Here is a 17,014-nt window from a genome sequence, read left to right as displayed (position 1 = left end):
CTTTTAAACGGCTCAGCCGATTTTGATAAATATGGTTAAGAGCACTCGGGAGCACTCTAATATTACATATGACCCTAAAAACGAAAGAAAAACGGTTGTGTCGTTTGGGAGCTACGCTACCACAGACACGTTATACTTACGTTACGACCCGTTAACACCCTTCTTTTCCGTCGGGGGTTTAAAATAACACACCGTCAATGTGAGACAATGAATAGGAGTTTCGGAGTTTCACAGGTACCTACAAAACGTACTATAGCCCATTAGCTACTAATGAAGATGACTGTACAGTTATCTAATGAGCACAACACGTGCTACAAGTAAAAAATATTTACCAAAAAACTAAGATATTGTTAAAAATAGACAGGTAGGTTGGCTGATAAAGTCGGGTTGATAGTTGGTAGGTAGGTACTATTGTCTATGGTACTAGGTATTAAGTATATACCTAAGTACACAAAATATAATAAAACACGCAAGATGACAATAAACACCTATGATATAGGCACTCTTTTGTCCCAAACAATAGCCGAAAAAACCTCCTAGATAAGGACTGATAACAAGCACATCATCTTATCTGCCCATTGAACTTGACCCTTTCAATTGTGTCTCCAGCCTTGCCGACTGTTATACTTCCAGTGTAAGTACACTAAGTATATACTAGCTAGGTACAGTGCGAGACACTAACGATGACGTAGGTACCTACAGAAGTTAGCAAAACTTATATACGAAAGTTTAGAAAAAATATTTTTATTTGGGCAGTGCCTCGAGTGTAATACAATTTTACGCAAAAATAGCGTTTTCATCTGTTATTATATCTACTGATTTGTCAATGGCGAAATTGGCATTTCACTTCCACTAAGCTTCAAGCGCTATAGCACTTTACGGGGCTACGTCCATAAAATGAAGTATTATAGTGGTTGTATTTTTACATCTTCGATTCTTCGGTCATACTTCATGAATTAATGATTCTATATATTAATGATCTACCTTTAAATATTGAACATACAAGCATACTGTACGCTGATGATACTACAGTAGCAATTGAGTGCACTAACAAGGAAACTTTTCACATCGAAATAAACAAGGTCCTAAAACAAGTCATTAGATGGTTAGAATATAATAATTTAAATGTAAATATAAATAAAACACAATTAATTCAATTTAGTACTTATAATGCAAGAATCGAACCATTAAAAATTAAATACAAAAACAAAACTCTAGAAGAAGTAAAATCTACAAATTTTTTAGGTGTAATCTTTGATAAGAACTGTAGTTGGAAGGAGCACATACAAATGGTATGTACTAAAATAGACAAATTTTTATATGCATTGAAAAATATTAGGCAAACAGTTTCAAAGAAGGCCGCTTTTAGTGCTTATCATGGCTATATAGGCTCAGTACTTCGATACGGAATCATTATATGGGGAAACTCAGTAGACGTAGACCGCACTTTTAAAGCACAAAAGAAGTGTATTAGTTCGTTGTGCTTGGCTAACTATAGGGATTCCTGTAAACCATTATTTAAGAAGCTAAATATTTTGCCACTTCCATGTATTTACATCCAAGAGATTTGTTTATTTGTTAAACAGCACCCGGAAATATTTAAAACCAAAAAGGAAATGAACAGTCGTACTGGTGAACGATATAAACATAAATTATACTTTCCTACCTCTAAATTAGAATTGTATAAAAACAATGTATACTGTATGTGCATACGAGTGTACAATAAGTTACCTGATGAATTTAAAACTTTAAAAATTTAAATATTCAAAAGTAAATTAGAAAAATAACTTAATAGGGACTAACATAACACTCTGGCGAAAAGTGGGTGCAGTAATGCACCTCTGCCTACCCCGCAAGGGAGTACATTAGTACAAGGCGTGAGTGCGTGTTTTTTTTTTTTTTTTTTTTAAATTAGAAAAATATTTAATTTCCAATTGTTTTTACTCAATTAATGAATTTTTTAATGAATAATTAATGATTTGATATTTTTGTATATATTATTCTCGTGATAATTACCTACTGTAATAGTTTTTTTAAAAGAATAAGATAATTATTGTAAATATTTGTACGCCCATAGGGCTGAATTTGATGGATCCAACTATGTATATAACACCTTTTCATGTACCCAAATTCTGGAACAAATAAATGATTTTACTTTTACTTTACTTTATGATTCGCAGACTACTCTCTCTCTCTCTGACTGTACTCGTAACTCGTAAGTACTGACAGGAGCCACGGGAGGTAGATTGTTCCGACATGATGTATCATCTATTACGACACTTGCAATATAAGAGGTCAATTAATTGCACATGAGTCTAATATCTATCTGGATACGTAACTAGGTAGATTGAGAATAAAGATAGAAAAGTATAATTAAATAGTTGTTGGTTGTCTGGTAGAGATAGCTATAAGCAATAAGGCCGCCTCTTTGTAAGTACTGTTTTATTTTTTAGATTGTTTTTGTTTTTTGTTTCTTGGTACAAGTAAAGTGTATTGTATTGTAATAGCATTTAGTTGTATGCCCGTGAGGCGTTACGCAGTAATTGATTAAGTACCTAGGTAGTATAGGTACTGCTTAACTACAACGATACCTTATAGCAAATGTACTTACCAAATAACTCGTCTATTATTAAGCTAACCTAAAATATATCATGTAAGTATATTCGTTACTCGTATAGGTACAAATACGTACAATCGTACATCATAAGCTGAACCAATTGTGAAAAACCGATATTACAACATTTACAACCACTTGATTTATAAGCAACGATATTTTAATACGAACTAGGTAAGTAGATGGAGTGCCAGTGCAAAAGAAACATCTCGACAAATAACATCACACTTCTGCCACTGAGCTTTTAATTTGAATTATTTCGGTTTTACAAGATTTGTGACTTTATTCAATGGTACAATGGTTATAAATAGGTAAATCATACAGAGCAAAATAAGTTTCCCTCTTTCTCTTCTCCCATAAATCGTATTAACTCCGAGACACCTACCCATGATACCCATCATACCTAAATTTAATAATTATCTCTGAAACATAACACGCTTTCAGCTTTTACGCCACAAACAACTTTAATTTTCCTAATTGCTTTTTTCTTGACACATGTCGCTGTCACGGTGCCCTTTTGTGTTGTTGACAGAGCGTGTACATTACACAGTACCCGGCCATTACGCGAAACGACTAAATCGTGACTTTGCCTGCGACATGTTGACTTTCTCACTTAGCGGCTAGATTGGCCGTGATCTATGCATTAGAGACCTATGTATTAACATAAATATAATTTAGAGTAAAGTACTTTTTGTGTGTTTACTCGTAGTTTTGCTACTTCCGTGTTTTTAAAAGCTTGAGATGTGGCAAATAGCTAACATCACTTTATTATACTTAGATGATGTAGTCCTTTCCTATAGTACCCTGGTGGTGTCCTGATGGTGGTATACATACCTATAGAATTTTGTCGTTAATACTGAGTAGTTGAGTACATAGGAGGTTACAAAACCGGTACAGGTACCTACTTATAGCAAGCCAAAAGGGGCTGACTTAGGAGCTAATTCTGAATTCTGAACATCGGCTTACTTTACTATACTTACCACTTTTGCGACACGCCGTATATTTAACGTTATTGATTTTTGAAAGCAGTAGGTTGATCCTAAAGTCCAATATCTACCTATTGATCGTTCGAAAATACATTTATCGATCATAAAATCGCTCTAGTTTTTTTAAGCGCAACGTCAAAGCCGCGGTCGAATTTAAATACATTATCACAACAAAACTTCTTTTGAAATGCGCAGTTAAACTTTGGGTACTTTTAACCTGTTATTTTCATTTATATCAATAAGTTATGTACCTACCAATCCTATGAGGTATCTGCATGTTTCTCGAAAGCATGCAAACAAAAAGAACGTAATTTTACTTCTGCAATCATTATAATCCGATATGAAATCAGCAAATGAGAAATCCCATGATCATGATTACTTATAGTATGAATCTGGGGGTCACTCTATGACGAAAAACTAAATTTCATGCTGCGCGAGCCGCGATTCTATGACGACTGCAGCACAGCTCTTTTTCTTTCGTTTTTCGTCAGTATAGAGTGACCCTCCTCGTTATCACTGAAATTCCACTGAATACACAAGATTACGGTTTAAACTATTGCCTAGGTTACATAATAATAAAAATTCTTCAGCCACTATCTGGTCCTTATCAGGGACCATTCTCTGAGCAAATATGATTGTTTACTTTGTTTAGACTAAGATTTGCGCGGATCGACAAGTTTGGGGAAAGTTCTCGAAAATGTAAACCCTAAGTAGGTATTTAGGTAATACCTATCCAGGTGTACCTAATAGCATACCTGAAGCCAAGCCAGGGTTAGATTAGCTCCTTTGAACATAATATGAACTGTAATGTTACAAAGCTGGAAATTACCTAATATAAATTAATTTTATGGTTGCGCTTTGATCTAAGATTTATTGAATCTGCAATGCGTAGTATTTATTAGAAACGCCATTCTGAATGCACAAATCAATCAAGATGAAACCATTTTTTTGGATTATTGTAGTAATACGGTCAGCTGCATAAGTAGCTACTTATACATGTTTATACCTTGTCAAACTACCTACTTAACAAACCGTAAATGTTTGAATAGGCAGTTTGTGAGTTTGACAGGGTACAAAAGTGTACTTATGCAGCTGACCAAATTACTCCTAAACGGAAAAGTAAGCAATATTAAAGTAAAAAAAAAAGCGCAGCAGAATCAACAAAAAATTACACAATATAAACACTAAGTTATTGTGTTTAAAATTAAAATTACTTAAATGTAAGCGAGTATAGGACCGTCACCTTTCGTCTCCTTGTAGGATTGACGAACTAGAGAGGTGGTCGATAATCCTTAGCTGGAGGAGGTAGAAGTGGTAGAACGAGGGTAGAATGATGACTCCATGGCCTGCAGTGGACATTTACCTGACTATAATACTTAATAGGTTTATAATAAACCTTAACCTAAAACCTTAATCTTGTAATGAAAACCACTAAAACAAAATGTTTACAGTCTGGTCTTCCTAAATGAGATTTGAACTGCAACAAAGATAAATAAATACTCGTTAAAACCTACATCTTTGATGTCTGATTGACTTGATTCTACAAACAGAGAGATTGTTTGGAAAACTTTTAGTAAATTATTGGCTTTAATCTTGGAGATGTTTTTGCATTCAGAGTATAAAGAATTGTAATGTACTTAATTTACTTGGGCCCCGTTCCCATTAGGTGGTAGATAGATACATTATACATATAGGTACCTATAGTAAGTACTACCGTGGTGAGGTTCTCCAGCTATAGACCGCTACGAAAGCACAAAACCATAAAGGACATACTTATTATAAAGAATATGCTTAGGAGCCGTCTCCACTGGCGATATGTTCGTCCCACGTATCCTAACTAATATTATAAATGCGAAAGTAACTGTGTCTGTCTGTCTGTCTGTCTGTCTGTCTGTTACTCTTTCACGCCAAAACTACTGTACGGATTTAAATGAAATTTGGTATACATACGGTCTAGACCCTGGGAAAGAACATAAGCTACTTTTTATCCCGTAATTCCCACGGGAAAACTTTTAAAGGCGAAGCGAAGCGCGCGGGAACTGCTAGTTTCTTTATAAATACTCTCACTAGCTGTTCCCGCGAGCTTCCGCGATAAAAAGTAGCCTATGTGTTAATCCAGCCAGGGTGTCCGCTAACTCCATACCAAACTTTGTTAAAATCGGTTCATAAGATAAGATATTAATTAGATAGTTTTAGTTTTGTTGCAAGTTTTCTATAAGTAATAATTGTTAAAGTACACCCCATTTTGCCTTTGCCTATGCTTACTTCTCTTTATCATATATAGGTGAAAACTTGTTAAACGTAGGTATTTTATATTTAGTCTTAATTAATGTATTGTTGTCATATAGTTAAGTTTTCCAATTAAAATTAAATTAAATTACGTTTTGACGTGAAGAAGTAACAAAAATACACACATACTCACAAACTTTTTATAATATTAGTAGGATAGAAGATGTCTCCACACGGTGATATTATCGGCGGGCGGTACTAATATAGTTAACTACGAGTACTTAGGTAAATAAAACTTTCATTAGCGGTTTTATGCCAGAGCCGTTCACTACGGTGATGTCAGTAGGTCCGTATGTGCTCATTCTGCACCCCTCTAAAGTTAATAGTATTAACACACCAATAAATTACACAAACTCATCAAATGGCGGGCAATATTATCAACAGGTTGGCTGGCAATGAGCCAGAGCCGTGGACTTGCTGGAAAAGCAGATAGGTAGGACTCAGAATATTCATAACGTTTGCAAATGTATTTATAGCCGGTGCTAATAGCCTGGAAGATATTTTTGTGAAACTCAAGTGCACAGTCATGGGCATATTTTAAACATCCATAAAATAAATTATTAGTTTTAAAATATTTGGCCTGCTTTGGTTGTCGAAGATGGATTGAGTTGTAAATGTAAAACAGAAGTTTTTGAACATCGTATTTTATTCATAAAGTTTAGGCGATTCTCACACAGCCCGGTATCAAACTGCATGTTGCGTGCGGTGCGTTATTCGTTTACTATATTCGTTTGTATAGAAAACACACGCAGTCTAACACAGAAAACGCATCTATGAGCGCTCATACGAGTATAATAACTAGGGAATGCAATCTCGTACGAGATTTCCACCTAGCGAGATCTCGCAATTAGCGATCTCGCGAGATCGAGATCTCGGCGAGACGAGATTGCATTCCCTAGTTATTATACTCGTATGAGCGCTCATAGATGCGTTTTCTGTGTTAGACTGCGTGTGTTTTCTATACAAACGAATATAGTATACATACTAGCAACGTTCGGACACGCATTCACCAACATTACACAGTACTATTGACAATAATAATCTTAGCCAAAAATTCAACCGATACATTTTCAAGCAACTCCTGTGGGTTGGCTGTTAGACATTGCTCTTTGTACAGTTTCACACTTAGTATTTTTAATTCTTAACCACTTGACTCACCACTCCCTCTTACCCTCAGCACGGCGGAAGAACTGTGTCTCCGCGGCCGAGGGTTCCTCCGTGCTGCTCCACCAGAGCAACCTGACTCGACTGACGGCGCACGCCATCCACCACGCGGGCTACCACCTGCACCTCGTGCAGCACATGTGAGTTGTAGCTGTCTCTGTCTGTCTACAGTCCTGCAGGATATGTGGGCATCTATCTCTGTCACAAACCTCTGTGACTAACAACCGCATCTGCAACATTTAGGTGTAATGTTTTTCCAGCTGAAATCCCAGCATTACTGCCGCGTGTAATCTGGCTAGTGACTTTATTTAGCATGTAGCCGAAGGTGGGACCCTAAATCAGCCGAGATGGAGAGCTATGTATCATTGCTGGCAACTCCCTGTAAACTGTAGCAGTCATAAGGTCTAGTGGACGTTATTTATAAAATTTAATCTTCTTTGCAGATCCATAATGGACGCACCAAACCTAGAGCACATTGTAGTTGAAGATCTAACCAAGATGCCGAATCTCCAATCTTTGTAAGTTTATGAATTTCAATAAGTACCTATAATCTATTATAAGTTCAGATCATCAGCGAATGCCCGATCCCTATTCCAAGGAGAGCTACCACAATCACTTAACCACTTCCTTTGCTTTCTGTAAGGGCTTAGATATTCACAATTAAGTTTTTGCTGTTTCATCGTCTTCAGGTTCCTGACACACAATAAGTCACCCTAGTTTAGGAACCAGGGCTACCCTGTACGTTTTATGTGACAGTAAAGATACATCTTCATAGTTACATATTATGTACAATTGTACATACATACTAATATGCTCACGACTGTAATCCCCGAAGGGCTAGTCAGAGATGACTCGCAAGTGAGCCACCCTCTTTTCACCGTATAGTCGTTTATGAATAAGTACAATGCATTTAGAGTAGGTACATATCTAGATTTGCAGGTTTCCTCACGATGTTTTCATTCACCGTTTATGTTCCTTATTTTACGGAGTGTGTGTTACAGGTTCATAACGCAGGCGCCGCGCCTGCGCCGCGTGCCCCCCTTGCCCCCCCTGCCCGAGCTGCGCACATTGTACGTATGTATGTCTCTTTATTACCTACATTTACTCGTATTAGTTCAATTTTACAGGGCAGAATAAATTCTTCAGTCACCCTTGTGTTATGAATTTTATAACGTTATTCTGGGTATTACTGAGCGTCTCAACGCGTAGCACATATCTGGTGTAAAAGCACCCTTATGCTGTCTTCCGAGCCAGTCCGTATCTATCAGTCAGCGGGTCGGTTTTTCACAACTAGTCAAACTCCTTCCGAATATTTAAAAATAAAATTGAGTAATCCCTTTATATAGGAGACAAAGGAATTATTACTACTGTTTGTTTCAGTATAATCACGACTTCAGGACTAGTCGAGGTTCCCAACCTGAGCCACGTCCATGACAAGACCACGTCCTACCTGCAAGCTGTGTAAGTAACATAATATTATGTCGCTAGGCGTTATTCCATTAGCCGGCACTACGCCACGCGGGCAGGTGACAGGTAGCCGGTAGTGGCTGGAAGAGGATGACATCGAGAACAGAGAGATGGCCCTCTTTGGGAGATGCCTATGTCCAACAGAGGACGATTCATAAAGAACGTTAGTTTGAAGTACTTCTATGGGATTATATAGGTACCTACGGGCTGATGATGCTAACAAACTTTCGGTGATGTTCGTTGGCGGTCTGTATTCCCAGCATTCGTTTTTTTTTATAGTCGAAAACAAATGGGCACTGATCTTTATGCTATTCACAATGACCACTATAATCCCTGTTGGCAGAGACCTGGAGGGCAACCACATCGCGCGCCTGCCGCCGCACGCGCTGCGCATCCGCGCTGACCAAGTGTAAGTCACTAGGTACATACGGCTTCCTTTTTCTTATTTTATTTAATTTATTTATATTTTTAAGCTATGAAGAGTGGTGGCACAGACGCTTTGGTAAAAGAAAAGTTTTTAACAACTATAATAGTAAGTATTTATAAATACGCTACGTAGATTACTGAAAGTTTTTTTTGTTTTGTTTTTTTGCTGAAATTAGGGAAAGCCAAGTCATAAATATACAGTTATAGGTACATATGTGCATAAATTCACACGATATCGTGTCGCCGAACCGTAAGTATATTTACTGTAATAGAAATACAAACAAGTAAATCGGTTTCTATTTCTAACATCTTAACTAGGTATTGTAACTACGTTAATTTATTTCCGTGATGGTACGGCACCAACAAAAACTCGGCAACATCCTCTAATAATATCCAGACGAAATGAGAGACCAATATCATTGCTATTTCATTAGGTTCAAACCTCCTGAGTGTTTGCTGAAAATATTTGCAATCCGTCCAATACATATCTACTCAGGTTGATATTTGTAGCTACATCTAAACGAAGAGTCACGCAATGTTTACTACGAACCAGGTATTATTTGTACTAACTGAAAACCTCAAACGGCGCAAATACAACGGTCTGTCTGACAGCTACATATTTGTGCCGTTTGGGGTTGAGACCCTGGGGCCGTGGGGACCCGAAGCGCGACGATTAGTAAAAGAACTTTCGTCGCGCCTGGTCGAGGTATCAAGGGACCAGAGGGCTGGCAGCTATCTCAGCCAGCGCATCAGCCTGGCTATACAGAGAGGGAACGCTGCCAGCCTCCTCGGAACCATCCCGGGCGACGGCAGCGAACTAAAAGAAATATTCTACCTTTGATAAACTCCTGTTTATTAAGGGTAGAATATTTCCAGGCCAGGATGTTTTTATAAGTATTTTATATTATTATCTTTTTTATTTGTAAATATATAGATAGTTTAGTATAAGTTAAGTAGTTAAATTTATTTTATGTGTGTGTACAAATAAATTTATCATACCCTTTAAAAAAAAAAAAAAAAAAAAAGATAATATTATTATGTACTCTACTATACTTGGTAAGAAAAATACTTCGGAATTATACCTGGGATTTGATAAAAGTGCCTATAGGTACAGTCTTGTAGATAACAGTCATAATAATTATCTCGATTTTCAGTCACAACTGCCAATAACTTTCTTTTAAAATTTTAGAGGGTTTGTATTGTATGTTTACTAAAAATATACAACCAATTCTCTACATTGTAATACTTAAATAACCTGTATTCATGTCATGTGCCAAGCTCGGACATATTTTCAGTTGCGATAATCAAACTTTAAACGAATGTCGACGCGTGTGTCGACCCTAAATCTATTGCTGCCTTGTGCACTATACGGACCAAACGTTAGACTAAAGTTAGACTTCCTTCCTAAAGTTCACTTTCGAAAGTTCCTTCATGCTACTCAGCCATAATCTGGTACAAAACTAGCACCTAGATAATAATAATTATATTTATAAATATACAGGATAGCAGGCAGGCAGGTTGCTGATCAAATACCCAAGAGACCATTATCACTGAATTAGTGGATGGAGATAAACCCTTTATTGCCGTTATAGCTGCAATTAGAATGTTATCTTAATCTTTATTTGAAAGACTGGACATACCGCGGACCATGCAACCAGCAACAAAGGTTGAACTAATAAACGCTCAACAATAATTCTGTTTAACTAGTTAGAATACATACCAATCTAAGAATCTACTGTTGGTAGGTTATAAAAACCGTTCGGCATTCTCACAAGTATACCGAACAGAAACAAATATAATGTCCAAGATATTTCAAGAACAGAGTCAAGCCTTCTGGCAACCCAAATTGGAAAGAATATAAAATAACGACTAAATATATGTTTCACAAAATTTACAATACGTAATCACTGATTAACTACTTCATAGTTTATGAATACACAGGAAATCTCACTATTTATAACACTTTTAATTACTATTAGTGATACACGAGGCTACAGAGGCTACTATTAGTGATACAAGACTTGTTCGATATGTATGCATAAAAAATAATACTTACTGTGTTTCCTAAAATGGCAAAGAATCAAAGCGAACGATTAGTACCCCGCCATAAGTGATTAAGTACATCACTAATTACACTTTATTTTTTATTGATACAACCAAGCACATTGAATTGAATCACCTTGTTTATCTTTACTGCCATTTTTAGATATGGTAAACTTTCGTAAAGCTATAACCAAATTGTAAACCTACCTTTACTTAAAATTAGCAATGAAAACCATAACCCTTTTTTTACTCCACCGTCATATAATAATTTGCTGAAATTATTTCAGATCACTCAACTACAATTTGATAGAGGAGGTGCCAGCATTTGCCTTCAAGAATGCACAAATATCGAAGCTGTAAGTTGAAATAAAATTTATAAAGATTTTATGTATGACTGAATTCTTAAGTTTTTACCGTGGGAATACCGCAATAAAAAGTAGTCTATGTATTAATCCAGTGTCTTAGCAAAAAAAAAACAAATTTACTTAGTTAAAATCGGTTCAGCCGTTTTGACGTGAAGAAGTAACAAACATACATACATACTCACAAACTTTCGCATATAAATATTAGTAGGAAGGATTAGAACGTCAATTCTAAGTATTCCTTATTTTTTCAGGAGTTTCAGGGGCAATGCGAGACTGAAAAGGATTGATGAACAAGCCTTTGCGGGAAATTTACTCCTTAGACAACTGTAAGTTATGAACAAACACCTTCCACTTAGGTTTTAATGGTCACTGTAACACATATAGTCTATATGTACCTATAAATGATCTTTATTAATTAGGTATGTTTTATAGACTGAATATTTTTACAGGGACCTCAGCAGCACCACAATAACGTCACTGCCAACGAAAGGACTGGAAAAATTAGAAATATTACGAATAGAGAAAACGCCCACACTGAAGTATATCCCGTCCATATACGAGTTTCAGGTAAGAAAATATCAAAACACCTAACTGACTACCAGAAGGCCTAGCACGGAGCGCATAACACGTTACTAAAGTTTTGCGTCTCACTTAGTCAAGTTGCGTTGCTTTGAGAATCGTGCAACGGTCAACTTTTGTCATGTCTTAACGTGCGTGTCTTGCGCCCCGTGCTAGCCTTTCTGGGTCTTCCACATTCAGACACTACCAACCTGTCTAACTCTAAGGTTGTCGGGCAGCGGCTTGCAGGGCGTCCCAAGTTACATTCGCCTGTTGGTAACAACGAATCCAACGTCGGTACTCTGAATCTGGGAACCTTCTAGATAAGTGTCAAGGTCGTGGACACGAGCACTAATTAAGATAGTGTCGATTGTCTTTAAACAAGACAGAATGGGTCATTGTGTTGAAACGAGTCACTTGATGTGTCTTTTGTTTAGCTGAAAATGGAATTTAAGATTTTCTAGTCATACACTCCTAACTGAAAATTTACAACAGTTAATCGGTATGGTTTTTATCAATGTCTGATGAATATCTAGAAATCTGAATATCTGGAAATCATGTCGAGATTAGTAACGTGTCTAGGTACCACAGTTAATGCTTTACCACTAGCCAAACCGCAAACTGATGCAAAGTCAGTTTTCGTTTCTAAATCAAATTCCACCCTCCAAACTACCGGTCTACAAGATTTTAGCCTATGTAGGGCTTCTGCAACCAGGTACGAGTTAAAAGTCATGTGTGTCGATATAATTGACCTTTATACAGGGTGTTGCAAAAAGGGTAGGGTACTAAGCCGAAACCTACATGTGCGTACACCCTGTATTAATATCTACTCTGTGTGTCACCAGAACTTGGAGAAAGCGTACCTGACGCACCACTTCCACTGCTGCGCGTTCGCGTTCCCCGAGCGGCACGACCCCGCCAGACACGCGCTGTTCGAGACACAACTGTCTATCATGGCCGAGGTATAATCTCATTCACTTATTATATCATGAAGGTCTTAAATACCAGAAGAGGACCCGATTTCCTCGCAGCGATCTACGAAAACCCTTTCTTCTTTGTAAGGAGACCCGTGCCCCAGCAGTGTGGACGTGATGGGTTGTGATGATCTACCAATGTGCACGAATGGCATCTGGCAACTTGGTATACTTAGTTATAATTGTGCACTTTATATCTATCCCAAAGAAAGTTCGATTCTTTCAAATTTAGTAACGAAAACTTGCCCTCTTATAGAGATGCGACAATAGAGATGGGCAGTCCCCATCACCCCCCGCATCGAGGAGGCGAAGACAGCTGGAGCACACCAATGGACTCAAGATCACCAGCCGGGGAGGGGCCGAGGGGAAGACTAATGGGGCTTGGAGGTATGGGCTTCAGTGACCAAAACAAATGGTATAGCAGCTTTCCTCAATGGCACCACGAAGTAAAAAAGTCTTGCTATATTCTATTAACAAACGAGTATGTCTCTTGCACATTTCCGATATAGATAGAGTGAGATGGGTCATTGTTAGGACCAATAGCAACACAGTTATAAATTACGTGTCGTGGGCCAATAACAACGCAGACAAACAATTTCAGAACACTAATTTGTAAAAAAAATACTATATAACGAATATTTTATCTAACTGGAGTCTACATTTTAAAATGTTCTTCCACCTTCCAGCTCAATCTCAAAAGAAGAGTCAACAGAAGACGGCGACGACCCTCCCCCACTATCCGAGCAATCCGAGGAGTACGTGTCTGACAGCGGCAGCTTCGAGGACTACGAGCAGGGCGGCTTCCACGAGCCGGTGAACGACACGCGGCGCGGCGGCGCCGTGTTCGCCGAGTGCGGGAACCTTAGCTTGAGGTGAGAGCATGGCATTTTCAAAGTCAAATGCTTTTATTCATCGTATAAATAGAACTTATTTTTGTCTGGCGACATTGTTATATCCATGCGATTTGTATAAAGGGGTGCACTGAAGATGCCCCGTCGTCGAGAAGCGTATCATCTGTTACTTAGGGTGAGGCCACACGAGAGTAATTTTGTGAGTTGAGAAAATTACGCTAGTCTGGCCTCACCCTTATGTAGTCCCTGGGCAGACAGAAACTGACGCTTATTTGGCTCATCACGGCTAAACCCTAGTCTAGAAATCTTATTTTTTCATGATACAATAAGAAGTATGAATCGTAGGCCGTAGTATTTTCTTATTGGCCTTTGGACATATACAGCTACCACCGTAAGAATTTCCTATGTTCTATCTACATGTTTCTAACCTTTCTTTTGCAGCCGTCGCCAAGTGGAATGCACTCCCCAGCCGGACGCTCTAAACCCCTGTGAGGACGTGATGGGGTGGGCGTGGCTGCGCGCCAGCGTGTGGTTCGTGGTCGCCGCCGCCGTCGTCGGCAACCTCGCCGTGCTATTGGTCCTTCTCTCCAACCACAACGAGCTCACTGTGCCGAGGTTCCTCATGTGCCATCTGGCATTGGCTGACCTCTTCACCGGATTATATCTGTTTATGTTGGCAGTCGTCGACCTGAGGTCTTATGGGGAGTTCTTTAATTACGCTTATGATTGGCAGTACGGGGTTGGATGCAAGATTGCAGGGTTTTTGTCTGTGTTTTCGGGGCAGCTGTCAGTGTTCACACTTACTATAGTGACGTTGGAGCGATGGTTCGCGATAACCTATGCTATTTATTTGGAGCGCCGTATTTCTCTGGCGTCCGCAGCTAAAATTATGACTGGCGGATGGGTGTTCTCTTTCATAATGGCAGGGCTACCGTTAGTTGGAGTATCTGACTACTCTTCGACCTCCATCTGCCTGCCAGTCGAGAGCGAAGTGGTCGGCGATGCAATCTACCAGGGGTCCTTGTTTATGACTAACGCCTTGGCTTTTGTCACGATAGTCATATGTTACGTGCAGATCTACAGATCTCTAGGCGGGGGAGGGGAGAGCTACGGGGGCAGGGGGGCGGCGGCTGCGGCTGAACGGAAGATTGCCAACAAAATGGCTTTGCTAATCGGGACTGACTTGCTGTGCTGGGCGCCTGTAGCGTTCTTCGGAGTGACAGCCCTAGCAGGGGTACCATTAGTCGACGTCAGTCACGGGAAGGTCCTCATAGTGTTCTTTTATCCTCTAAACGCGTGCGCTAATCCGTTCCTCTACGCTATTTTAACGAAGCAGTACAGAAGGGACTTGCTGACTCTGATAGCGCGGAGTGGGAGGTGCAACTGGGTGATAGAGAAGTACAAGCTGGCCACGACGCCGCCCCCCACGGCCCACACTCACGCCTCCACGCCTGGCACGATGGTGCCGCTCGTTGAGTCCTCTTATAGAAGGAGTCAGTCTCAGACTACTAAAGAATCTAATCTCGAAGAAGGCGCGTCGGCCTTGGTCTAGTTTTAAGTCTGTTTGTGTGGTGGGGAAACCCATGTGGATATTATTTATGTTAGGTATGTAATTATGTAAGGATGTTTTCATATTTATAGTTTAAGAATGTTGAGAATGAATGTGAAGAGTTATTTATAAAACAACAATAGTCAATAAATTAATTGATTTATTTTATTACTGTGTTTGATTTCTAAAACAGCCTTGCAGTCATGAGTCTGTAGGTTTTAAAAATACCTGTGAAGTTTCAGTCATATCGCTAAACATATTGCTATCAACATATTCAATAACTAATTTGTCTCCTTCCACTAAAACATCTAGTTTCATCAAATCACTGATTTCAGCATCCATCCGTACGGGACCTACACAGTAGCCATCCAATTTACGAAACAATCTCAGCTTAGGCCCATCCATTTTATTGTTTTCATTCTTAATATTGCAAGATTCGCAAATACTGTCCATGGCTCGACCAAGACTCCATTTTGAAGATATAAATACAGGAATACAGTCTTTCAAATCTGGTTCTAGAGTTATTGATTCAATGTACTGAATCTTTTCTACATCTTGGATGATGCTGATTGGTTTAGCATCTTTGTTTATAGGCTTAGTTATAGAAAAGTATACCCTATCTCCAGGTGGCACAGTCTTGGGACCGACAGCTTTTTGCTTGATCCTCATGAGGTGGATTTTCGAGGCTGTTTTCACTTTTGCTGATGATTGCAGAGCTTTTCTTATGTTTTCAGTAATCTTTAAAAAAGAAAAAAGATTTTATTAGTTATTTATTTTGAACGGTCAACTTCAGTAGCTATAAGTAACATTAATCAGGAAATGTTAAACCAACCTTCTCTTGCAAATGTTTGTTGGCCTCCTGGAACTGTCTTCTCGGAGCTTCCAATTGTTCAATCTTGGCAGCCATTGTTTCATCATCTATCTCTGGACAGGATCTGTAAGGATATAATGGATTCATTGATTGGAGATCTATGACTGATATACTTAAGTAAGTACTTACATAAGTTACATTAAGATCTTCTAATTACATTATACAAAGAGGACTGGGAAAGCATAATAAAATTTAATTTACTTAATAGATTAGTTTAGAAAGTTGTTAAAGACTACAATAAGCAGTCACTTACTCATGAAACCTATGTTCGATGCAGAAGTGTAGTTTACACTTTGGGCACAGCATTTCATGAAGGTTTCCCTTCCTACACGTTTTGTCATGGCACTTGAATATCTGGTCATCTGTTTTGAACTTGATCTCCTTCGGCTTCGGGGCTTGGTCGCAGGTTTCCGACGTACAGTGATCGTTGAAATGGACTCGACAGAAAACCTTCCCGCATTTGCACTGCAGCGGCAGGAAGTCGGTTTGGTTGCAGCCTTCTTCTTGACAATGCTCTCCGAGAGTTGGAAACTCCATTTTAATTTAGAGTTTTCAGCTAAATTATTTTTGATTTTGCAAGATAAAGTTTTGTTTACAAAATATTGTGAGGTTAATTTTAATTTGACAGCTGTCAAAAAGTTTGTAAAGTCATTACGCCACAGAGTATGTTCAACACAACACAGGCAACTTGATTCACAGTAGTGAAGTACCCACTTTGTGGAAGTACCCTAGCGAGTAAAACAGTACAGTAGTTTCAAAACTGAAGAATGTAATGCTGCCTGTCCACCAGAGCGGATTGGTGTCCGAGGTTTACCAATGAAATTGCATAAAAACTCCGCTTATGCAATTTCATTGGA

The 17,014-nt window shown here is 38.6% G+C and overlaps 2 protein-coding genes across 2 annotated transcripts; one reads left to right on the top strand and one right to left on the bottom strand.

The window, feature by feature from the left end:
• The first annotated feature begins 6,052 nt into the window (after positions 1 to 6,052).
• On the top strand, positions 6,053 to 15,454 carry LOC105390736 (lutropin-choriogonadotropic hormone receptor). Its single transcript, XM_048622533.1, has 13 exons — positions 6,053 to 6,065; positions 7,007 to 7,193; positions 7,497 to 7,571; positions 8,055 to 8,123; positions 8,434 to 8,514; positions 8,864 to 8,929; positions 11,277 to 11,345; positions 11,606 to 11,680; positions 11,804 to 11,921; positions 12,758 to 12,874; positions 13,143 to 13,207; positions 13,573 to 13,758; positions 14,179 to 15,454. Exons 1-13 carry the CDS (start codon positions 6,053 to 6,055, stop codon positions 15,287 to 15,289), a joined length of 2,232 nt encoding a protein of 743 aa, XP_048478490.1. The 3' UTR covers positions 15,290 to 15,454.
• Positions 15,430 to 16,790, bottom strand: LOC105384408 (AN1-type zinc finger protein 1). The gene is made up of 3 exons (XM_011554636.3): positions 16,411 to 16,790; positions 16,119 to 16,221; positions 15,430 to 16,024 (listed from the first exon to the last, which is right to left on the bottom strand). The coding sequence occupies exons 1-3, from the start codon at positions 16,692 to 16,694 to the stop codon at positions 15,488 to 15,490; spliced, it is 924 nt and encodes a 307-aa protein (XP_011552938.3). The 5' UTR covers positions 16,695 to 16,790; the 3' UTR covers positions 15,430 to 15,487.
• Between the last annotated feature and the right edge of the window lie 224 nt (positions 16,791 to 17,014).

The sequence above is a fragment of the Plutella xylostella genome, chromosome 8 (genome assembly GCF_932276165.1).
Source record: "Plutella xylostella chromosome 8, ilPluXylo3.1, whole genome shotgun sequence".
NCBI lineage: Eukaryota > Metazoa > Arthropoda > Insecta > Lepidoptera > Plutellidae > Plutella > Plutella xylostella.
Note: the sequence above shows the minus strand (reverse complement) of the source record. Positions and strands in the feature narration are given on the sequence as shown.